The following is a 25,064-nucleotide window of genomic DNA, read 5'->3' as shown; positions in this document are numbered from 1 at the left end:
ACATAAGAATAGCTTGGCTGTATCAGACTTTTATGTATGGACTTTTTAAAACATAACTTTTGTGATACGATGACAAGAAGGCATCCTCCTACAGGAAAACATTAATTTTAAAACAGCTGTTAAAATGAAATAAAAAATGAAACTATAACACAACACACCCTAACTAAAGGATCTTCTGCAACCGTTAACCCTCCAAAAGTAATGGGTAGGCTTTTTCAAGGTGATGGAACGAAAACGTAAGAGGTCGAGCAAGCATCCCATGGAAGGCAATCCCATAGCCACTGAGAATGCTCAGTCCCACATTCTCACTAAATACTTCTGATGGTTGGGGGACCAAGAGAACATCAAGGATCTTAAATTCAATAGGCTCAACTGTAGTTTTTGAACAGTTTCCAAAGGCCCCTCCATAGTAAGCATGTTGCGATAATCCAAATGGCATGTATATTACAGAGCCGGATCTGAGATATCGAGGAACAGGTTCAGTAGAAGGTTAATTTCGGAGATGCAGTTTTGGGGGTCACAAGTAAATCACAACCTCCAAGATTCCATAGCATTGAACCATGGCAATTAAAGTTGTCTCAAACAGCATTTGTTCTGTAGTATAGATTCATCCTTAGTCTCTTTCCCAAGGCATAGTGCCCTCCAAATTCCAAGGCAAGTGTCCTATATGTCTTGGGAAAGATGCTAAGGATGAATCTATTTTTATTTACTCCCCATCTTCAAATGATAGCTAACGAATATCACCCAAATCACAACTTCCAAGCCACCAATTGAAAACAAATGAGTGTTATTATGCTTCTCCTTCCCACCTCACTGGAATACTTTGACCTTCAGAAGGCACGAGATGCAGCTCAGGAATTCAGACTGGCATCTCAAGAAATGCTTCAGATGGTCTGTTTTTAATTTCCCTCATCTGTTATCATGTATAGCAAGTTGTAAGAAAGAGAACGTTGCAGCCAATGGGTACAAATATGGTATGGGTCCCTGGGACATAAGGAAGAAACTTGCCTGCCGCCCATATCAGGTGCCCAAAAAAGCACTGATGTCAACTATTATTTATTTATTTACAGTATTTATATTCCGCCCTTCTTTCTCACCCCGAAGGGGACTCAGGGCGGATTACAATGAACACATATATGGCAAACATTCAATGCCAACAGACAAACAACATACATTAGACAGACTCAGAGGCATTTTTAACATTTTTCCAGCTTCACGATTCCGGCCACAGGGGGAGCTGTTACTTCACGTCCAGTAGTGGCTGTACTTCCTCATTCTTTTCCTCATGTTTTGCTGGCCGTTTTATGGTGTTGTAAATTAGCCTCCCGCATAAAGCGTCCCTAAATTTCCCTAATTGACAGCTGCAACTGTCTTTCGGGGCTGCATAGGTCAACAGCAAGCTGGGGCTATTAATGGTCGGAGGCTTAACCTGACCCGGTCTTCGAACTCATGACCTCTCGGTCAGTAGTGATTTATAGCAGCTGGTTACTAGCCAGCTGCGCCACAGCCCCGCCCCAAGTATTTATCCAAGTATTTATTTATTTATTTATTTATTTATTTATTTATTTATTTATTACAGCATTTATATCCCGCCCTTCTCACCCAAGAGGGGACTCAGGGGACTTTGGGAAGCTTCCTTTATGGACTCAGCATTCCTCAGCTTGATGAAACCGAATGGAGGAAGTCTAGAAATGACAAAATATTATCTTCCAGGTCTGCTCCTAGTTCTGCCAAAGCACAAAACCAAGGCTAATGCCAACAGCTGAGATGCCTGGATAGCTGCCAGGGCCTGATCACATTGGCAGTACACATTGCTGGATAATCCCTCCAATTTTTGTGTTCTTATCCAGCAACCCAATCAGTGCCAGGCAGCTGGATCTACCCGTTCTTTCATTTTTCTACAGCAAAGGCTAGGCTGCGCTATTAGGAAAAGGCCACTGCCCATCGCCACCATGACAGCCAGGTAAGTCAATCAGGACCCATCATTGGAGGTATGCACACACCAAAGAGTATCTGCCCTGCTTAGCTTCCAAAATCAGAAGAGATCTGGTGCCTTGAGGATATCAGTTTAACCTTCCCAAAATGGAGCTGTACTCCACAACAAGTCTGGCATAGACAGAGTTAAATGCAATTTCACTAAAGCAGAATCTAAAACGGAGTGTTTAGCAAAATAGACGAATTCTTCTAATCCTCCAGCTTTTTTTCCTCTTGCTCTATCTTGCTATTTTTAGCCAAGTATTTTCCGAACAGTCTAACGCTCCCTACAACACTGTCGTCAGAGGTCCCTTTCCCCACAGATGCTCTGCACGCACCTCAGGATGTGGTAGATGGACCCCAACAGATTCTGATCCAAATGTACAAAAAAGGATATTTTGGCAAATGCCTATCTGTGCCATGGGTCATTTTGCAGCAGAAGCTGACCACCATTTTGTGCGGGGGGATCTAGAGACACATACAGAGGACATATTAATCAAATCCATGAAAGTTAACCCTGAAAATGCGGAGAGCTGATTTTATGTAATGAGATATCTTGGAGCTGGGACTCAAGTCAACAGACAAAATCCATTTATATTTCATATAAGCTATAGAGGTTGAAGGTACAGTAGAGTCTCACTTATCCAATACACGCTTATCCAAGATTTTGGATTATCCAAGGCATTTTTGTAGTCAATGTTTTCAATATATCATGATATTTTGGTGCTAAATTCGTAAATACAGTAATTACAACATAACATTACTGTGTATTGAACTACTTTTTCTGTCAAATTTGTTGTATAACATGATGTTTTGGTGCTTAATTTGTAAAATCATAAACTAATTTGATGTTTAATAGGCTTTTCCTTAATCCCTCCTTATTATCCAAGATATTAGCTTATCCAAGGTTCTGCCGGCCCGTTTAGCTTGGATAAGTGAGACTCTAATGTAATTGTATACACAATAATTTTGTGCATAAAAAAGTTGTTGTTGTTATGTATTTATCTTCTTTTTTCTCTGCCAAAGGAGGCTCAAAGTGGTTAGCATTAAAAAAAACATAATATGTGAATTAACACTTAACACCAAATATGTGTACACTGAACCAGCAGAAAACAAAAGTGTCACTATCTCAGCCAGCCAAGTGGACCATTTTGGATTTTGGAGCATTTTGGGATTTCCAGATTAAGGGATACTCAATCTGCGGCAATAAAATGAAATAAAAAGGAGAACTCACTCTACGTATATCCTACTGTTGACGAAGGGAGAGACAATTCAATAGGCTCTTCTGACATTCCAGAGTTTGTAATTCAACAGTGAAATCACCACATTAGATCTGACATCTGCCTCGATGGGAGATACACACAGCTGGGAAATGTGGGCTTTTCTCCCCTCAAATTCCACTTGAAGCCTCCCCAGCTGCACGGCTTTAAGGGCCAGCATGTTATTTTCCCAGAGGATGACTATATCTAACACAAAGAGTGCCCCTGTGCCACTGGCATCACCCCCATTCAAAGAATGGTCAACAATGGTGCGCTCTGTCTGGTGTTTGATCACAAACGTCACTTCCGCTTTGCGAAGCGTGTGGGACAAAGCCAAGGAAGACACTGGCAACTCTTTCTTCACTGGACCTGTAATACCTTTCAGGCATAAAATAAACATTTCAAAATATTTCAGAATATAACTAATCTACTAGTCCTAGTGATGACACCTCCAGGCACGGAGGACTCAGGTTACAAGAGCTGAAAATCCTAGCATTATAAAATGGTACCAACAGATTGCAAACAGGAGCAGAGGCCTGCGGGAATAATTGTGTTTTTGTACTAAATGCAGAGCAAGAAAGTCTGGGTGCCTGTTGTGTAGGCGGAGGAGCATCTCCAAGCTGAAGAAGAAAGGAGTGCTTTCAGCAACCTTATCTTTCCTTCCTTCTCCCACTGCCTTAGCTCAAAGTGGGAGATAAGCTTCATAAATCATGCTGGAAATGTGGGTGAGGACAGCTCCCAATGCCAATGGATCAGAAAAATCTTTATAAGGGAAAGGAGAGAAACTTAAAGACACTTTGGAAACTGGCATCAAACACAAAGCCACACGGACACAAATATGCACTTGGGAGGCAAAGCCTGGCCTCCGGCAGGCAGCACATAAAGTGCCACCTCAGCAGCCAGTGAGATAATACAGCCAGCTATTCCCATATCACACCTCCCCGGTCTGCTGGAGAAAAGATTTCCATTGTAAACTCTGGGCTTTTAAAAGATAAACAAGTCTCCTGCTGGAAGGCTGGATTACGAAGGGTTCTGCGTGATGGCAGCTTTCCAGGATGTGGCAGTCGGGAAGCGAGACAAAATCTGCATTGTCTCTCCGCCTCAAACCAGAACAGAATAGTAACAGGAAACTCCTGACTCCACCTAGACAGAATTCAGCCCTAAACCCAACTGCCAGTCCCCATTAAGGCAGCTACTGGATTTGTGTAAGGGTTGACTTCTTACTCAGCAATTCACCCAGGGAGCCCACTTTTGCTACCATGGCATAATGCTATTGAGTCTACTATAGCTCCCATCACTCCATAGCATTGAGCCATGGCAGCCAAAGAGGCATCAAAACTCCATTCACTCTAAAGTGCAGAATCACCTCAGTGTTTAAACCTAAATCAAAACAAATAATGGACACGGTTTTTTATTTAAGGGAGGGGAAGGGTAAGGTCAGTTGGATAACTTTGTTAACTAATCACTCATTGCTACATCACAAAGGCTTTTAAATCATTTGACCGAAACGAGTGACACTCCACATTATAGTCTTTTAAGACGTATCAGCCAGTTTTGGAACTCTGCATCATACCCTGCCTGAGAAATGCAGCAAATACTTAAAAACTTATACAGTATCACCTCCATATTTGTACATTCCAAGACCTTATATGCACACCTGAAATTTCAGATATTGGCTATACTTATCTGAAGAATATCACAGAGTACACTAGAGGACCTAGAGAAACCCACAAACACTTCCAAGGCGAAAAGTTTTTGGAGCATGGTAAGCAAAACCGTTGATATTGAGTCAGTGGATAGGGTGATCATACTGTATATTATCTTAAGACGCAATTGCTGCTTTTTTCCTTTTTAGTGAGTTTGCTCTTTTGTCTTTATCAGCAGCCTAACATGCTCTTTTTGTCAATTCTTCTGCCTGTCTGACATTTCTAGCACTTGGAGAAGCTTGTAAGTCTTGACTCAAGTGAACAGTTCCCCTTTGCAGTTTTCTTGGATGACTCACGATGACATATGTTTTAAAGCAAGGGCAGGATCCGAAGCCTCATTTCCCCAGAGTTGATCATCCAAGCTATGACATCTTTCCCCAGGCTAAACTCGTTCAGAATTTATAAACACAATGATGTTAATTTTAAAATACCTGTTTGCTTTGAGTATGGTGTGCCACTTCGGAGGAAGATGATTTAGAGCGGCGGGTGAAATATAATTAGATTTTTATTGTGCCTGCTGGGTTCTAGAAGGGAACATCGCTCATCTTTTTCAAGAGGTAATGAGGCACCATGGGACTGTATATCATTGGATGAAAACCAAATTCTTGCTCACACATTGCAGCAGGAGCGAAACGCATTTTTCACTCCGAGGGTTTCATGCCAACCTTTCGGTGGCACATACCACAAACAAGACATGAGAAAGAGGGAAGCAGATATGTAACTCATTCAAAGAGCAAGAATTCGAAAAGCCTCCTAAACTGCATTGATCCGGATTAAAGGGCAATGTAGACTGATATAATCCAGTTCGATGCAGTTAATCCACATTCTGAAACTGGATTATAGGGAGCGTCTATACTGCAAAAATAATGCAGTTTGACATCACTTGAATGCCATGGCTCAATGCTATAGGATCATGGGAGTTGCAGATTTTTATGCTCTTCTCTACAAAAGACTGCTGGTGCCTCTCCAATTCACAACTCCCAGGAGTCCACAGCATTAAGAAATAATAGCTAAAGTGGTGTCGAATTGCACTGCTTCTGCAGTGTAAATGCACCAGGTTATTCAGAACTTGTGGGCCACTTGCCGCCCCATTCTCCATCGTATGGTTCTACGCTGCTAATTTCCCATTCCTGCATTGCAGACGAATACAAAGTTTAATATTGAAAATCATGCTTTCCAGAATCAGAACATGGCCCATGGTTCTGATTTTAGGAGTAACCAAAAGATGTTTCCAGGAGTTTGGAAGCAGAGTGAGCTGTATAATCCCTGCATCCTTGGGACCAGTATCCACAGTTTCCTTTACCAATATCTGACAAAAGATATTCTCTGTAGAAATTTTCTAAGTCCTCAAGGACAACTCTATGCTATTCTTGAACCAGAAATCCTTCACTTCAACAGGATTCGTTATTATGTATGTGTGTGTGTATAGAGAGAGAGAGTATAATTAAACTGTATCCAATTCAGACAAAAATTACAACAAACAAAACAAACTATTAAGAGTGAAAGCAACAAAACAGAATAAAAAAGCAAACAATAACAAGCATAAAGCATTAAATACATAAAAAGCTACTTCCAACCTATACTAAATGTGGAAACCTCTATATACAGTAGAGTCTCGCTTATCCAAGCCTCGCTTATCCAAGCTTCTGGATTATCCAAGCCATGTTTGTAGTCAATGTTTTCAATATATCATGATATTTTGGTGCTAAATTCATAAATACGGTAATTACAACATAACATTACTGCGTATTGAACTGCTTTTTCAGTCAAATTTGTTGTAAAACATGATGTTTTGGTGCTCTTGTTGAAATTGAAGGGCAAACATCCATTTGGAGAAGGAAAATACTTTTCTCTAAGAGATCCTTTTCTAAGGCTGTTGTGCTTCTAAATAGCTTGGCTTGCCTCCGTTGAGCCTCCCAAGGCATCCTCCTCCTTGATGCTAGAAAAAGAGCAACAGGTTGGAAGGCATTCCAGAATCAGACAAATGGTTACAGCAAACATCTTTTCCTTCTGCCAAGAGCAAATGCAGGCCCACACTTGATATTGCCGTTCCCCTTCAGCTGGGATGCCAGGGTCAAGAAATAAAGACCCGAACAGCAATGTGCCAAAGATGACATTCCAGAGTGGTTTGCTGTCCTCCTAAGTGCCTATCCTTTTCCCTCCTTACCAAATTAGTACTTCTTTTAAAAGGCGCACATTAAAAGTCTTATGGAGTTGCTATGTAATTGGCCATTAATCGCATCTGACTTGTTTATCACATTTGTCCCTCTCTCTGGGTTCTTGTTCGGTAGCTCATCTGCAACCCTGGTTAAAATTAGCGCTTTTGTGTGTGTGTGTGTGTATCCCAAACCCTTAGCATTCGCATGACTTTTAAAAATCTTGGCAGCCATCTCAATAATACACTGAATTGCCTAAGCTGTGTTCCTCTAGCGCCAGTATTTATTTTACTTTTCCTCGTAAAATGTGTGCAAATCACTTTGTATGCGCCTGCATTGTAATCTGTGACTCAAATGTAAACAGAATTTTGAAATGCAGGGGATTTTGTAGCATTAAATGCCAGCTGCTCGGAACAACTAACAGGAAAGATTTGCTACGTTCATCTACAATATGAACCCCTGTATCTTCAGGGAATATGTTCCCAGATTTAGTGTGGCTAGCTGAACCCACAGATAATTGCGAACCCTATTCAGTTTTCTGCATTTTCACTGGATTAAGAAGACTGAGGTCTAGTTTGGTTTGTAAACTGTTCCAAATATAAATAGCTTGACATGCAATATGTAGAGTTTTTAAAAAATTGTGATAAGGGAATATATGTCTGTGATAGAGGGAATAATAATACAGTAGAGTCTCACTTATCCAAGCTAAACGGGCCGGCAGAAGCTTGGATAAGCGAATATCTTGGATAATAAGGAGGGATTAAGGAAAAGCCTATTAAACATCCAATTAGGTTATGATTTTACAAATTAAGCACCAAAACATCATGTTATACAACAAATTTGACAGAAAAAGTAGTTCAATATGCAGTAATGCTATATAGTAATTACTGTATTTACAAATTTAGCACCAAAATATCACAATGTATTGAAAACATTGACTACAAAAATGTGTTGGATAATCCAGAATGTTGGATAAGCGAGTGCTGGATAAATGAGACTCTACTGTATATATATATTCAAGCCATGGATGGTTGAATCCATAGGTGTAGAATCCAAGGAGGGTCAACAATATTCACAAACATCCTTCATTGCTTTCCAATGCTTTTCTTTTCTCAAGGTCCAAAGCCTTCCTTGTCTAAGAAAACCCTGTGAAATTCATGGGATCCCCATAAACCGACAGCAACTTGAAGGCACGTCCCGAAACAAGGCATCTGCTTCCAACAAGACTTTGACTTGTATAATCCAGTATTCATTTCTTCTAATGTAGGGATGCTATATTTGGTATTATTGCATTGCCGAGCATCTTTTAATAGCATTTAGACAAGACAGGGTTTACCTCGCATGCCATCCCCAGGGTGTTCCAGCGATACTATTATTAAACATATATTGGCCGTTCGGCCTGAAATTGTCTTCAGGGAGGCTCACAAATGAGTTTCCCGGCTGTCATCAAGCAGACAGAGAAATCAGCCGCAGAGCCACAGAAGATGTGGAAGCATTCTGTTTAATCTGGTCAATCTGGGGTAATCTCATCGAGTAATTGGGTGACCAGATGTAAAGGAGACCGGGCCTTCTGTACTGCTAATCGCTTTGCAAGAGAGGAAAGTTTTGGCAGGTACAGCCTGTGATGCAAGACGGAGGAAGATGCACCTAAAATCCGTGGATATGGAGGGCTGATTTATTAGCTGTGCTTCGGCACAGCTAATAAATCAGCCCTCCATATCCACGGATTCTGCATGCACAGATTTAAACAACCACTGTTTGAAAATATTTTTAAAAAATCCAAAAGGAAACCTTGATTTTGCTATTTATATAAGGGACACATTTTACTACACCCTTATACATCCATAGATTTTGAAGTTCTGGAACCAATTCCCAGTGGATACCAAGGAACCATTGTACTTAAAAGTGTCCTCTGTACGTCTTAGACAGGTGAGTTTTCTATCACAACTGACATATAGATAGAATAGTACATTTTAATACCCAAAAAGAGCCCCAGGCAAAAAAGCATATGGTGCAATTACAGTAGAGTCTCACTTATCCAACATAAATGGGCCAGCAGAATGTTGGATAAGCGAATATGTTGGATAATAAGGAGGCTTTAAGGAAAAGCCTATTAAACATCAAATTAGGTTATTATTTTACAAATGAAGCACCAAAACATCTTGTTAGACAACAAATTTGGCAGAAAATGTAGTTCAATACGCAGTAATACTATGTAGTAATTACTGTATTTATGAATTTAGCACCAAAATATCACGATATATTGAAAACATTGACTACAAAAATGCGTTGGATAATACAGAACGTTGGATAAGCGAGTGTTGGATAAGTGAGACTCTACTGTACTTGGATGCTATTTGTAACTGTATAAAATGAATTTACACATTCTGCCTTTTGCATTGAAGCAAGAACTCAAAACACACAGCCAGCCATTAATGGGATTTTTAGAAAACCACAAAAAAGCAAAGAAAACCACAAGTGCATATTGTTTACCACAAGTATACATATACCTGTATATATCGTTTTTCTGACCTCCACTCTGGCCCATTTTAATGATTGAAATATGAAAGAGTAGAGCAATATTACCAATAAGACACCAAAATAAGTTACGGTAGTATTGGCCACGTGCTATTTTGAAGCCCCTTTTTATTATGTATTATTCTGTTTTGATTGGATTATTTCGATGCATTGTGGTATTATAGCAAAACACTTCAACATTCAGGCAAAATGAAAGACGGTACTGAAACAATTCTAACAAAACAACAGCAGCAGCAACAACAACAATCCGACCAGAAGCTGAATCATATTTTGACACTGACAATGGAATAGCACATCTCAATTAATGAAGCCCATGTGTTCTCAAGCATTGTCTTCTAACAGAAAATTTGGTACCAGAGTCAGAAATAGCATGGAAAGGATAGGAATAGGTTCCTCTACAAAACAATAAAGCAGTTCGACATGTTTCAGCAAACTTTTTAATCAAAACTAATACATGTGCGATGAAACAAGTAGGTCAGAGAGGCCCTGCATGAGCGAACAAAAGCAATTGAAGCTTGAGAGGCCATTTGAAAAAGGTGTATTTTGGATATATAGCCGCTTTACTTTTTTTGTGGGGAAAAAAGTGGGGTATAATCATCATCATCATCATCATCATTTAATTACCATAATTAATTAATAAATTGATTGAAAAAAATACACAGAATTAGGGACAATGTACCTCTCTACCTTGTCTAATACATCTCTTCATATGAATTTATACCCTTGGAGTTATCTTAACTGTTGCTGTTGTTGTTATTGTTACCCCCTTTTTCCTTCTTGGCTAAGACCAAAGTGGTTCCTGTTTTATTATTATTAATTACATTTTTATTACATTTCTATTCATTCCGTTACCAAAAAAAATCTTTACAATTAATATACAGTAGAGTCTCACTTATCCAACATAAACAGGCCAGCAGAACATTGGATAAGCGAATATGTTGGATAATGAGGGATTATTGCACCAGATTGCACCGCCACTTTATGACCCTGCCCTCTGTGGTTTTTACTCCTACTTCCTTTCTCACCCTGAGCTTTAACCTAGTGTTCATGTGGCCTGCCCTTGGTTTTATTGTTCTTTTGATCTTGTTTAATGTAGTGTATTTCTTTTATTGTGGTGTTTAACGTGCTATGATTTGTTGTTCTATTATATTTTGTTATATTGTATTGTTCTGGGCATGGCCCCATGTAAGCCGCCCCGAGTCCCCGTTGGGGAGATGGTGGCGGGGTATAAATAAAGTTTATTATTATTATTTATTATTATTAAGGAAAAGCCTATTAAACATCAAATTAGATTATGATTTTACAAATTAAGCACCAAAACATCATGTTATACAACAAATTTAACAGAAAAAGTAGTTCAATATGCAGTAATGCTACGGAGTAATTACTGTATTTACGAATTTAGCACCAAAATATCACAATGTATTGAAAACACGAACTACAAAAATGCCTTGAATAATCCAGAACATTGGATAAGTGAGTGTTGGATAAGTGAGACTCTACTGTAGTTAATTAGTCCTTTCCCCGATGTATTACTCATTGTGCTCCTCATCTCCAGAGTCCTTTTCTTTATGATCCTAGTGGCCCCTAACTTTCTTCCATCTCAGCCCCAGCTACTTGCCAGGTATCTGGCGTTTATTCCTGCTGAATAGGTATTTATGGACCCATAAGACGCCCTATTCTGCTGCTTCATTGTGGTCCAAAGATGACCCCGGTCTCTCAAAGGCTATGCTTGCAAAATGTAAGCTCTGGCAGGCTCTCCTAGTCTGTTAAGGCTTCAAATGCATCTCCAGAGGCAGACTGCGTGTCGGTCATCCAAGGACCAGCATAATGCAGGGAGAGGCTTGTCACCAGAAACAGGGCCACCAGATGACAGACTGACTACAGTCACTGTGTCTGCAACAGTCGCGGTCAGCATTGGTGAGGAAGGAGATCCACAAGGGAGAAGGATGAGATTCAGATATGGAGACAACTTGCATACAGATTGGTCGGGAGGGATTCTCAGGCTGCAGGTCTTTTTTCTCCTTTTACACTTATTTTTTAGAATTTGAACAAACTTGAGCACAAAACACACTATGGAACCCTCATGGGAGTTTGAAAACCATGAATGGAGAGAATATATTAATCAAATTTGCTAATTAAAGCTGCAAATGTGTAGGACTGACAGTACAACCATGAGACTCCAACCCCCACACAATCCAAATTCTAATGAATTAATAAAATAAAATAAAAATCAAGAAAATAAAAGAACCAAGTGATGACATACTGCTTGGAAATCCTGACTATTAGTATTACTACTACTACTATTATTATTATTATTATTATTATTATTATTATTATTATTATTATCAACACAACGACGTTGTATGGCACAGCAAACAAGATAGATATGCTGGATTTCGTTTCGCAAAACCACAAGTCGAACACTTCCCAAGTGTCTAGGACTGTGTGATGTATTTTCTGATGATGTGTGCAGATCCCAGTAGGGTGGCCTTTTGCAGTTGGCAGATGGTGATTTTGTCAATGTCTATTGTTTCCAAATGCCGGCTGAGATCTTTTGGCACAGCACCCAGTGTGCCCATCACCACCGGGACCACCTGTACTGGTTTCTGCCAGAGTCTTTGAAGTTCAATCTTGAATTATTATTATCATTATTATTATTATTATTATTATTATTATTATTATTATTTTATTTTCCAACTGTCGTACTGGAACAACAATGATTGTCCAGTTTAACTATAACAGTTTTTGGCAGTTCTTTGTTAGAATATTACCAATGTCAGCTGCTTCTAACCTAGCGATTTTATTTGAAGTGTTTAATGCCAGTGCTAATGCTTTTTGCTTTTGCTTTTTGGTGTGTTTCTTTGCCAAGTACTTTTACATTTTTATATCGCCATTTGTTCAGATTTCTTTTTCTTTTTTATATAAATATGAACATTTTAGCTTTGTTTTTGGTTTTTGGTTTCTCTCTCTCTCTCTCTCTCTCTCTCTCTCTCCCTTTTTGATCCTTTTTAAATCTCAGTTTTCCTACTTTCTATACAATCAAATGTTCTCACTCTTTCGATGTTAATTTACTCTATCTTATAAGGTAAAACTTCAATAAAAATATAAAATAAATTAAAATAAAATATATAATTTACCCTTACCTATATAACTCAGTAATCCTACTAATCATAACCACAAACAATTGCATTGTCACATTGCATTTGAGATGTGCGGCTGCTTGAAGGGACAGAAAGCGTGGAAAATCCACTCAGGATTTCCCAATCCTGTGACGCAAAGGGGTCCCCAAAGCTGCTGCGACACTGCATTCCCAACGTGTAAAAAAGCCCACATCCATTTGTCAATTCTGTGGATTGTTCGTATTTAATAAAATGGGATTATAATAAACACAAGGCTAGCGGGATTGTATAAAATGTATTTGGGGGATTATCTCCTTCTTCATGAATAATTTTTTCTGCCCTCATTCCGTACTGTGTAATCTATATCCCTGTCAGCCTAATGTTTCCTTTGGTGCACGAGTCCAAAGGTGGCCATCGACTTAAGAAAATAAGGCACCTAAACATATTAAGAAGATTATTTCAGTGAGATGATATAATAATTCTCAATGAGAGGGCATAACAAGACACCACTCTAATAAGTCCATTCCTATGCTGTTTATTTTGTTTTACCAATTCAGCCAATAGGTCTATATATAATTTGCGGCCATAAATGGAAACAGGTTAGCATCAATCCAAACAAACACACAGCCATCACTTGTAAAAAATATTACAAGCCAATATTTTTTATCTTTCTGATTGAGAACCTACCAGTGTGAATCAATTATGTTTTGGCATCATCTGCTTTTATGGCCTATGACTGCTCAACAAGTCTCCAGACACTATTTGTTTGATGTATAAGGCGGAACGAGAGAGGAGGTTGCCAGATAAAAAGAGAAACATGAGCATTTCTTACAATATTAGGGCAAATGTTTCAGCAGTGGATAGCCATTGAAATTTGTCTGTCCTTTCTTTCCCCCCAGTTCTGCTCTGCTCTGGAAAGAAAGGGAAAAAAGTTCACAGGCATTCCTTGGGTCCGCTCTGGCACGGGTGCAACCAGCTGTGAAATGCTGCTTCTAAATTTATGGCAGCGTTATCCCGTTCTGCCTCAACAGGCATGCACAAAAAGAAAAGGGGATTGCCCTGAACGCCAAAGCAAGAGATACAATTTGCTAAAGAGCAAAGGCTAGCAGAAACAACTTGCCATTGTTCTAGGCCAGTGGTTTTTCAAACTGTGTTCCCGACCATCCTGATGTCCTTTCGGCAGCTGAGAAGGAGTTTACTCAATGGCAAGATCAGTGATGGAAGACCTGAGGCTAAAACAAAGCTTAAGCCCTGTCGCCATTTCCATGTACCAAACCCAAAGAGAAGTGGCACCTGGATCGTGTTCCGCAATGGGAAAGGATTCTCAGCTTGGGTGCATGGGAAATAGAGCAACGTACATGGCACATAGACCTTTGCTCTCCAACATCCCATCTCCTATCTCACCTCAAGCACCAGCTACCTGGAAAGGATTTCATTTTGCCTAATGGGAAGGTTGGCTCTCCTGCCACAATTGAACTTTGTAACTTCTTGTTGTCTGTCTTCGAACTATTTCTGACTGATGGTGACCCTTAGTCAACCCTATCAGGGGTTTTATTTATTTATTTACAGTATTTATATTCCGCCCTTCTCACCCCGAAGGGGACTCAGGGCGGATTACAATGAACACATATATGGCAAACATTCAATGCCAACAGACAAACAACATTCAGTTTTAGACAGACACAGAGGCATTTTTAACATCTTTCCAGCTTCACGATTCCGGCCACAGGGGGAGCTGTTGCTTCACCGTCCATTGGTGGCTGTTCTTCCTCATTCTTTTCCTTGTGAGCAGTTTTATGGTGTTGTAGATTAGTTAAATTAGCCTCCCGCATAAAGCGTACCTAAATTTTCCCTACTTGACAGATGCAACTGTCTTTCGGGGTTGCTAGGTCAACAGCAAGCCGGGGCTATTTTTTTTTTTAATGGTCGGAGGCTTAACCCGACCCGGGCTTCGAACTCATGACCTCTCGGTCAGTAGTGATTTATAGCAGCTGGTTACTAGCCAGCTGCGCCACAGCCCGGCCCCTGTGCTTATGTATTTATTTATCGTGTCAGAAGCAAACTGAGGGTACAAGTTGTAATGTATCTGAAAACACAAACAAAGTTTACAAACTTGGCATTATACTAAATGTCCTTTAACCAGTAGCTGGCCACTTGGAGTGCCTCTGGTGTTGTTATAAGTGTGTGCTGAGAGTATGTGACTCACCCAAGGTCATCCAGTGGGTTTCCATGGATAAGCAGAAAACTAAACTCAGGTCTCCAGAGATATAGTCCAACACTCAGACTACTACAGCAAGCCAATTCTCTAAATAACTTAAAACTTTTCCAACTTTTGCCTGCAATTTTCAACAGCACAGCATTGTCAGATGCTTTCTAGGATACTCCATCAGTGCAAACATGGCAATAAAGAGCCCCAACAATGGGTAACTCTGCCATAAGGGAGCACGTCCTCTGTCTAACTGGGAATCCTGGGAAGCACTGGGAGGATTGTGAAAGAAGACTGGAAAAACACAGACCTTCAATGCCAGGTTGCAGAAGCATGTTTGCAGTAAATAACTAAATAAAGATTTGGCTGGGAAGGAATGAGATGGCACTCCAGCCGATCTCTTGGAGCCAAGCAACGTTAACAGCAGCTGCCTCCAGAATGTCTTCCCAAAACATGCGAGAAAAACAAAACAGGAGAGAAAGGGAAAGCAGATTGCCTATTTCACCAAATCCCTCTAAGCGCCCCTTACAGCTTTATAGCTATATTTAAAAAGCACAGATCTAGGAGTCATCTGGGCACCAAAATGGAAATCATAAGAAAAGCAAAGACTGGTTAAAAGAAAACTTGGAAAGTGTTCAACTACTCTTATTTCTTGTGGCGTAGGAATCTACTCGTATTCTTTCCATGATATTTTTGCTTTGGTAACAATGACTGTGTTAATAAAGTCATACCCAAATATACGTCCACAACAGCTCCATATACATTGTCATATAATGCGGTTTGAAGCTGAATTGTGGTCAGTGTAGACTCACATAACACAGCTTAACTGCATTGAACTGCATTATATAGGAACATAGATGGGGCCTTTTTTTAGCCGAGGGCCCTTCCACATAACCATATAATATCAAGGCAGATAATCCACAATATCTGCTTTGAACTGGGTTATGAGAGTCCACACTACCATATAATCCAATTCAATGTGGATTTTATACAGCTGTGTGGAAGATGCCTGAGATACATCTTAATTGCGATTCTTTGGACCCCAGAAATTATTCACATTTACCCCAAATGAACCACACAGAATTGGAGACAAATTTCAAAAAACTATAGTTTTGTTGTTGTTGTTGTTAGCAACCCATATCTTATTCTTAGTTCAAAGCACACAGACAGGGTCACCAAGGCAGTGAACACACTATGCCTGGGATGAAAGAAATGTGCTATTAATCCTGGGTAACACAAATTAACAGGTCAGAAAAAGAAAGGAATCCGAAGGTCAGTGCCAGCTCCCCAACTTTGGCTTTCAACGCACATTCAAAGAAGCCCACACACAAGCATACACACACACCTCTTTACATGAACCAAAAAGCACTTCAGCCACAAAAACAGTTGTGATAAATGTCGACAGCGAGAAGCAGCTTGCTAATATCACACATTCTTTGCCAACAGCTGTAAACTGGACATGAAGGGAGGGGGAGACACGCAGATGCTTCTCTTACGGTCTGATGGAGAAGTTACTGGTGATTTAATGCTGGATAAGAGACACCAGACCTTGCCTAAGAAATTCTGCTGAATTTCAGATTTTTGGAAATTCTGCATTTTTAACTACTGTATATACTTGAGTATAAGCCTAGTTTTTCAGCCCTTTTTTTAAGACTGAAAAGGCCCCCCTCGGCTTATACTCGGGTGAAAGTCCTGGTTGGCTTATATTGGGGTCAGCTTATACTCGAGAATATATGGTACATTTATTATTTTTCTCTATTATTATTGGTATTATTGGTATTATTACATTTATTTTACTCTATTTTTATTATTATTATTAATTCATTTATTATTTCACTCTGATCTTATTATTATTGCATTTATTATTTTACTCTATTTATTATTACAAGTATTATTTTTCTGTATTTATTATTATTATTATTATTACATGTATTATTTTACTCTATTATTATTAAAAAGGATACATAAGCACATTTACATTGAAGAAGATGAGAATAATGATTTGATCAGAGTTGGACAGTCTTATCTTAAATTTGAGCTTTATGTAAATATTCAAAAACATTTAACCTACTGATGCTTCAATTAATGTAATTTTATTGGTATCTATTTTTATTTCTGAAATTTGCAATCCTCGGCTTATACTGGAGTCAATGTTTTCCCAGGTTTTTTTGTGGTAAAATTAGGTGCCTTGACTTATATTCGGGTCAGCTTATACTCGAGTATATACGGTATATGGGGAGCACGAGGAGTTGCCATCCCCAAAAAAGCATCTTTTCCAAGCCATACTTAGTTTCCAAGATTGGAAATGTTGGATTTGGGGATAAGACCCACTTCTGCAGGGGATGTCAACCCAAAAAGCTAATTTTCCAAGCTGTGGTGGACTTACACCAAATTGTATCCCACTCTGACAAACTTGGATGGGATTGCCATTTTTATTGCCCAGCAGTTACAACACGTGTGGCATTCATATCATTCACTTTCCAATTTAGGAGCCTTCGAAGCCCAAAATCCATAACCCTACAACTATACCGCAGGCTCAGACAGCTGGCTTCGAGCACTTGTTTGCTAGAGAGACAACTGGATGTTATATCTTTAAAAGGAGGGGGTTATGAGAAATATGCCTCTGACAAAAAGGCCTTTGTAGACGCAAAACCTATTTGTGGCCCCAGAGAATTCCAGGACTCCCAACTATTTTAGCAAGACATGGGATTATATCTGTCCCAGCCTAAATTGTTGCAAGGAGGGTGGGTTCATAAGATGTGCAAATTGTTGCCCAACAGACACATAATTAGGTTATTTGAGTACAGTAAACATGGTCCAGATTTTCCGCTAAAAAGGCACTCCCTTAAATTATAATTATAAGGAAAGAACTATACATTGACTGGATAATTCTAGGTATGTTGACTTTGATATTCATGATCTGGGATTTATAACCCAAGTACACATCCATTGAAGTACAATATTAAATTGAAGAGAGATGAGGAAGTTGTTAAAATCTCTGCTGAGCCATTGAAATGCACTGAGAGATCATCCACATCGCAAAATTAAAGCAGTTTGATACCAACTTATCTGCCATGGCCCTGTCCTACGGAATCCTAGGGTTTGTAGTTTGTTGTGGCACTGGATGAATGTCAAATACGTATCTCCAAAATTAGTATTATTTACCCAAAGAGATCTGGGAAAATAGGATACTCTCAACCTGATAGTTGTGTTGGGAATGAATAAATATATCTTGGAAAGCATTTTCATATTCCATGAAAGCTCTGTCTGTTCTCAACCACCTATAATCAAATAATAGCCAGCTTCATGTGGGAGGAGATGATTCTTTAGACATTTCGGCTTCTATCAGTTAAAGGAAGCATCCTGAATTCTGTTCAGATACAACCACAAAGAAGTATAGGCATATCTCAGCGAACAACAGCCTTTGGCAAAGAACCTACTTTTTACAAAGTTGTATTCTGCCTACTCAGCTTCTGTTCTTTTCTTCCTTGTCCTTGGTCTAGCTCAGGGGTCCCCAAACTTTTTAAACAGGGGGCCAGTTCACGATCCTTCGGACTGTTGGAGGGCCGGACTATAGTTGGCCACTGAGCAATAAATAATAATAATAATAATAACAACAACAACAACAACAATAAAAAAGAGGGTTGGAAGAGACCCTTTGGGCTATTGAGTAGAATCCTTTTCTGCCTTTGTGCACCGAAAGCACAAGCAAAGCACCCCTGATGGATGACCACCCAACCTCAATGTTAATAGTAATAATAGTAATAATAATAATAATAATAATAATAATAACAACAAAATAAGATTGAACCTCAAAGAGTCTGGCAGAAACCAGTGCAGGTGGTCCCAGTGGTGATCGGCACACTGGGTGCCATGCCAAAAGATGTCAGCCGGCATTTGGAAACAATAGACATTGACAAAATTACGATCTGACAACTGCAAAAGGCCACCCTATTGGGATCTGCGTGCATCATCCGAAAATACATCACACAGTCCTAGACACTTGGGATGTGTTCAACTTGTGATTTTGTGATATGAAATCCAGCATATCTATCTTGTTTTCTGTGTCATAATAAAATAATAATAAAGAGGGTTGGAAGAGACCCCTTGGGACATTTAGTCCAACCCCCATCTGCCTCTGTGCACCAAAAGCACAAGCAAAGCATCCCTGACATATGGCCATCCTGCCTCAATGTTAATAATAATAATGATGATAATAATAATAATAATAATAATAATAATAATAATAATATAATGGTTGTAAGAGAAGAAGTGACTTCTTGGGTCATTTAGCCCAACCCCCTTCTGCCCTTGTGCTGCGGGGGCCGGATAAATGGCTTCGATGGGCCGCATCCAGCCCCCGGGCCTTAGTTTGGGGACCCCTGGTCTAGCTGTAAGGTGTTTAACAGCATTTAGAGGGTAAGGAAGCAAAACTAGAGAAACACATGCCACATCTACACCGCCACATAATGCAGATTGAACTGCACTGAACTGGAGTATATGAGTCTACACTGCCATATAATCCAGTTCAATTTACACTGTAATGGCAGCGAAGATAGGGTCATAGATTTCCAATTGCTGGCTTGCAGCAGTATGTCTGCAGGAAACAATGCAATAGAGCTTGCTGCTGATCCTACTATAGCAGTATGTGCCTGCCTACAAAAGGCAAAGTAAATAGGAAACGTCTCTGGAATCCGTTTGTGTAAAAGGTAAATTAGAGTGAAAGGGGTGGGGGAGAAGATATACTTGCCTCAACTGCTGCCCACTCCAAGTTAAAAAAAATTCACGAACTGGAAATCGTAAAGTTATTTTATAATGTATTTTATAATGTGTTTTATGAATACTGATGTAATAATATTTTTTAACTGATTTATATTGCACTGTATAATTTTTATATATGCGTTTTATTGTAAGCCGCCTTGAGTCCCCTGTTGGGTGAGAAAGGCGGGATATAAATATTGTAATAAATAAATAAATAAATCCCTGGAAGCATTTTGGAAGTGGTCTGCTGTATCAATAAGTTCAAAATATTTATGTTTATTTATGCAAGGCTTTCCTGATCTGGCTACATAGTTAGTCACCTTGAGTCCCCACAGGGAGAAAGAAGGGGTATAAATAAAGTAAATAATAATAATAATAATAATAATAATAATAATAATAATAACGAAAAACAACAGGAAAAACTCAGCCGCTATCAGGACCTCAAGATTGAACTTCAAAGACTCTGGCAGAAACCAGTGCAGGTGGTCCCGGTGGTGATGGGCACATTGGGTGCCGTGCCAAAAGATCTCAGCCGGCATTTGGAAACAATAGACATTGACAAAATTACGATCTGCTAGCTGCAAAAGGCCACCCTGCTGGGATCTGCGCGCATCATCCAAAAATACATCACACAGTCCTAGACACTTGGGAAATGTTCGACTTGTGATTTTGTGATATGAAATCCAGCATGTCTATCTTGTTTGCTGTGTCATAATAAAATAATAATAATAATGTCAACTGTAAATAAAAACCCAGATGAACTCTCCCTGAATACGATATAGGGACATACCTCTATTCTTCCCACATTATTTCTATCTCTGGTACCACATTTTCTCTTAAAGAGGTAATGTCAAGGAAAATTATCTGCATTATTAATAGGGAAAAAACAGAAATTAATATGGTGGAGAAGTAACTTGGTAGGCATACCCCAGATCAGTTGAAGTTTTCAATTGGAAACTCAGGTGCATCTACACTGTAGAATGAATGCAGTTTGACACCAGAATAACTGCCTTGGCTCAATGCTATGAAAGCAAGGAAGTTGTAGTCTGATAAAGCACCAGCATTCTTTGGCAGAGAAGGATAAAGACCTTATCAAACTAGAACTCCAAGAATTCCATAGCGTTGAGGCAAGACAGTTGAATTTGTATTAAACGGTATTAATTCTACATTGTAGAGGCACCCATTAAAGAACTCTGATTAATTATAAATCATTTTCGTTACTAAGTCACAGAGGAAGGAAGGAAGGAAGGAAGGAAGGAAGGAAGGAAGGAAGGAAGGAAGGAAGGAAGGAAGGAAGGAAGGAAGGAAGGAGAGAGCGGCCAGGTATCAATCAACATTTCATACTTTGTTGGCTCCGATGTCTGCTCTACACATATAAATTCAGATGGAAACTGAATTATCCTTTAAACTATTGCTAGTCTACATGCTCGAAAGGGGTGACGCAAGAGAAAGACAAAAATCCATGTCTAAAACAGGAGGAAGTCATAAAACAAAATATATTTCCAGAATTAGAATAAGAAAGCCTAGCATTATCCAAGTATGATGAAATGCCACCCTCCCAACACATACAAAAATATTTCTTTTTTCCAGACGAAGAAACTTGAATATAGTTATGACACAAGACCCCACTGCTTACAAGACACATCTCTGTATTTTCTTGGAAATATACAAGCAATAACCTTTAGAGGAAACTTTATTTTCCACGTCAAAAACGCTACGTTACTCCCTGCTACGTGTTCTCCCTGAAGACAAGAACTTTGGATAATAATAATAATAATAATACACCCCAAATACAGGCTTCCAGCTCCCCAGCCTGCATTCCCCACACCCCTCATTTGCTCTCCTCCCTGAAGCCTTTATTAATAGCCTCCACGAATGGAATTAGCAAATGTTTTGGCAATTAAAGCTGCAAACATTTGTGCGGGGCTCCTGGAACGAACAATGGCTCTCTCTGTTGCCAAGTGAATAGGATCCAGTATCCAATCTGTCTGCTTTTGCCAAGCAACACATTCCTCATTCCCCCGTTCTCTGGAAAGATGGGGGATAGCATGTTCCCATTAGGGAAGCAAAGACCTATTGGTTTATTATTAGTATTAATATTAATATTAATATAATTATTATATTTTAATAATATTATTAAATAATAATATTATTAAATAATAATAATTATAGTATAATATAGTCAATAATATATAATGATATTGTTAATACAGTCAGCTCAGCAATTTATTACGGTCTATGACCAGAATATATGGAAATGGGCACAGGTGCCCAAAAAGGGGAATCGCAGTTCCCATAAAAGTCAGATAAAAGAACAAGTTAAAAGCATGCTATAATAAAAACAAATTAAATACAGACTATTAGCAGGGTCAGCTAATAGTAAATATCGGTCCGCTAAGAGGCTCTGGAGGGGGATAGAGGGAGCATTTGTTAATAATTACTAATAATTAATTTTCAAAAATGTAACTAAAATCCAACAAGATGGGGAAAAAACACAGGGACTAAAACAGAACCAAAAAATCAAACACAAATATTCCCTCTCCTGCACCTGATTAAAATTAACAAATCAACTCTAACAATCCATTAAAAAAGTAGGCAAGTAAATAAAAAATATTATAAACACAACTGACCTCTCCCCTCCGTAAGCAAAGGCAGTTATTAAAATATTATAATATACTTCCGTCCTATGCAGTTGCATTTCAGTCTCTGCTCAATATGGGCACATATATTTAAAATCTATACATAAGCAGAAGTAACATTAATATAAACAACTCTAAGCATTTTGACTTTATGTATCACCTCAAGATTCACAATTCCTTTAAATTTTTCAACAATGTATTTGTATGTGTTGTTGAGGCTTTCATGGCCAGAATAACTGGATTGCTGTGAATTTTCCAGACTGTATGGCCATGTTCTAGAAACATTCTCTCCTGAGAAGTGTTATTTTCCCCAACGTGGACTTCCTAGATATATAAACCCCATTTTCCTAGTTTCCAACAGACCACACAACCTCTGAGGATGCCTGACATAGATGCAGGCAAAACGTCAGGAGAGAATGCTTCTGGAACATAGCCAGACAGCCCAAAAGACTCACAGCAACCCAGTGATTCCGGTAATGAAAGCCTTCAACAATACATAGCCAGAGAGCCAGAAAACTCACAGCAAAGCAATGTACAGTAGAGTCTCACTTATCCAAGACTCGCTTATCCAAGGTTCTGGATTATCCAAAGCAGTTTTGTAGTCAATGTTTTCAATATATCGTGATATTTTGGTGCTTAATTCATAAATACAGTAATTACAACATAACATTACTGTGTATTGAACTACCTTTTCTGTCAAATTTGTTGTATAACATGATGTTTTGGTGCTTAATATGTAAAATTATAACCTACTTTGATGTTTAATAGGCTTTTCCTTAATCCCTCCTTATTATCCAAGATATTCGCTTATCCAAGGTTCTGCCAGCCCATTTAGCTTGGATAAGTGAGACTTTACTGTATTTGTATATATTACTGCATTTCTCAATACTCTTATTTCACCAGAATAATAATAATAATAATAATAACAATAATAATAACAATAATAATAATAATATGTTGTCGAAGGCTTTCATGGCCGGGATCACAGGGATGTTGTATGTCTTTCGGGCTGTGTGGCCATGTTCCAGAAGTATTCTCTCCTGACGTTTCGCCCACATCTATGGCAGGCATACCTCACAACCTCTGAGGATGCCTGCCATAGAAGTGGGCGAAATGTCAGGAGAGAATACTTCTGGATAATAATAATAATTCGCCTAGACATTTATCCAAGCATCACTAAGCCATTTCCGTCATATAATTTAAAAATTATGATCAAACGGACATCTCTGTGCAAACATGCACTGCTTGCACTGTGTAAGCACCGCTCGCTTGAAAGTTTCTCTTACTATTTCTCTACACATCACGCAAACAACTCCAATGCCCAAAGCCACAGGCAGCATCAATAGCCTCTGTTGCAGGCATGGGCAAACTTTGGCCCTCCGGGTGTTTTGGACTTCAACTCCCACAATTCCTAACAGCCTACCGGCTGTTAGGAATTGTGGGAGTTGAAGTCCAAAACACCCGGAGGGCCAAAGTTTGCCCATGCCTGCAATAGTCTCAGAAAACTTCCCGGTTGATAAGGATGGAGATGATGACTGGAGTGAGAAAGGACTCATTTCGCATCATTAGAAAGACAAGTCAGTTTCCCAACTTGATGGGGAACAATGCTGGGCAATATTGCTCCCCAGACTCTCTCTTCTCTCAGGCTTGAATGAGGCGTCCTCGAGCCTTATGGAAGGGCCCCTTCCCAACTCCAGGAGACCCCCCACCCTCTGCTAAGGCAAATCCCTGGGGAAATAATCACCACCACAACAACTCACGGAGCAAGGGGCACAGGAGCCAAAGGAGGAGCAGCGCCCGCCGCCCGAGCGCCATGATGGGGATGGGACTTGCGCATTCCCCGCCTGGCCGGCTCCCAGCCTCTTTCTCCGGTGGGAGGAGAGAGAAAGAGGGAAGGGAGGAAGCAGCGAGGGAGGGAACGAGGCAGAAAGAGGAGGAGCAGAAGCAGCAGCAGCAGCAGCAGGAGGCGGATGCTGCGCCGGCGAGGCTCCAGCGCCCGGGCAACGGTTGCTAAGCGACCCGGGATGCTGGGGCTCTCGTTGCCCCGGCAACCGCATCTCAGCAGGGCAGGGACCGGGAAAGATTGGCCACTGGGTTCCAATAATAATAATAATAATAATAATAATAATAATAATAATAATAATAATAATAATAATAATAATAATAATAGGGTTTTAATAACCCTAACTGGCTACCAGTATTAAAAAACTCAAAAATCAGAACAGTAAATAAAAAGCAATACAGTCGAGTCTCGCTTATCCAACGTAAACGGGCCGGCAGAACGCTGGATAAGCGAATATGTTGGATAATAAGGAGAGATTAAGGAAAAGCCTACTAAACATTAAATTAGGTTATGATTTTACAAATTAAGCACCAAAACATCATGTTATACAACAAATTTGACAGAAAAAGTAGTTCAATACTCAGTAATGCTATGTAGTAATTGCTGTATTTATGAATTTAGCACCAAAATATCATGATGTATTGAAAACATTAACTACAAAAATGCGTTGGATAATCCAGAACGTTGGATAAGCGAGTGTTGGATAAGTGAGCCTCTACTGTACTCTGAAAACAGAGGATTTCCAGACATGAATCAACCAAGGGCAGTTAACGACTCTAAACAAAGGATGCCCCAGAGGCAGGAAGAAGACAGCAGATAAGCTTTTCAATGCTAATTAAAGTGATTAACTACACAACATT

At 39.4% G+C, this 25,064-nt stretch overlaps 1 protein-coding gene across 1 annotated transcript in view; it reads right to left on the bottom strand.

The window, feature by feature from the left end:
* jam3 (junctional adhesion molecule 3) overlaps positions 1 to 24,273 on the bottom strand; it is a 37,712-nt gene extending 13,439 nt beyond the window's left edge. Inside the window, exon 1 of the mRNA XM_062961348.1 lies at positions 24,122 to 24,273. Coding sequence (XP_062817418.1) covers positions 24,122 to 24,176 — 55 coding nt within the window. The 5' untranslated portion in view covers positions 24,177 to 24,273. The remainder of the gene's footprint in view (positions 1 to 24,121) is intronic.
* Positions 24,274 to 25,064: the final 791 nt, after the last annotated feature.

This window comes from Anolis carolinensis, unplaced genomic scaffold, assembly GCF_035594765.1.
Source record: "Anolis carolinensis isolate JA03-04 unplaced genomic scaffold, rAnoCar3.1.pri scaffold_8, whole genome shotgun sequence".
NCBI lineage: Eukaryota > Metazoa > Chordata > Lepidosauria > Squamata > Dactyloidae > Anolis > Anolis carolinensis.
The sequence above is the reverse complement of the archived record's forward strand: the minus strand, read 5'-3'. Positions and strand labels throughout refer to the sequence as shown.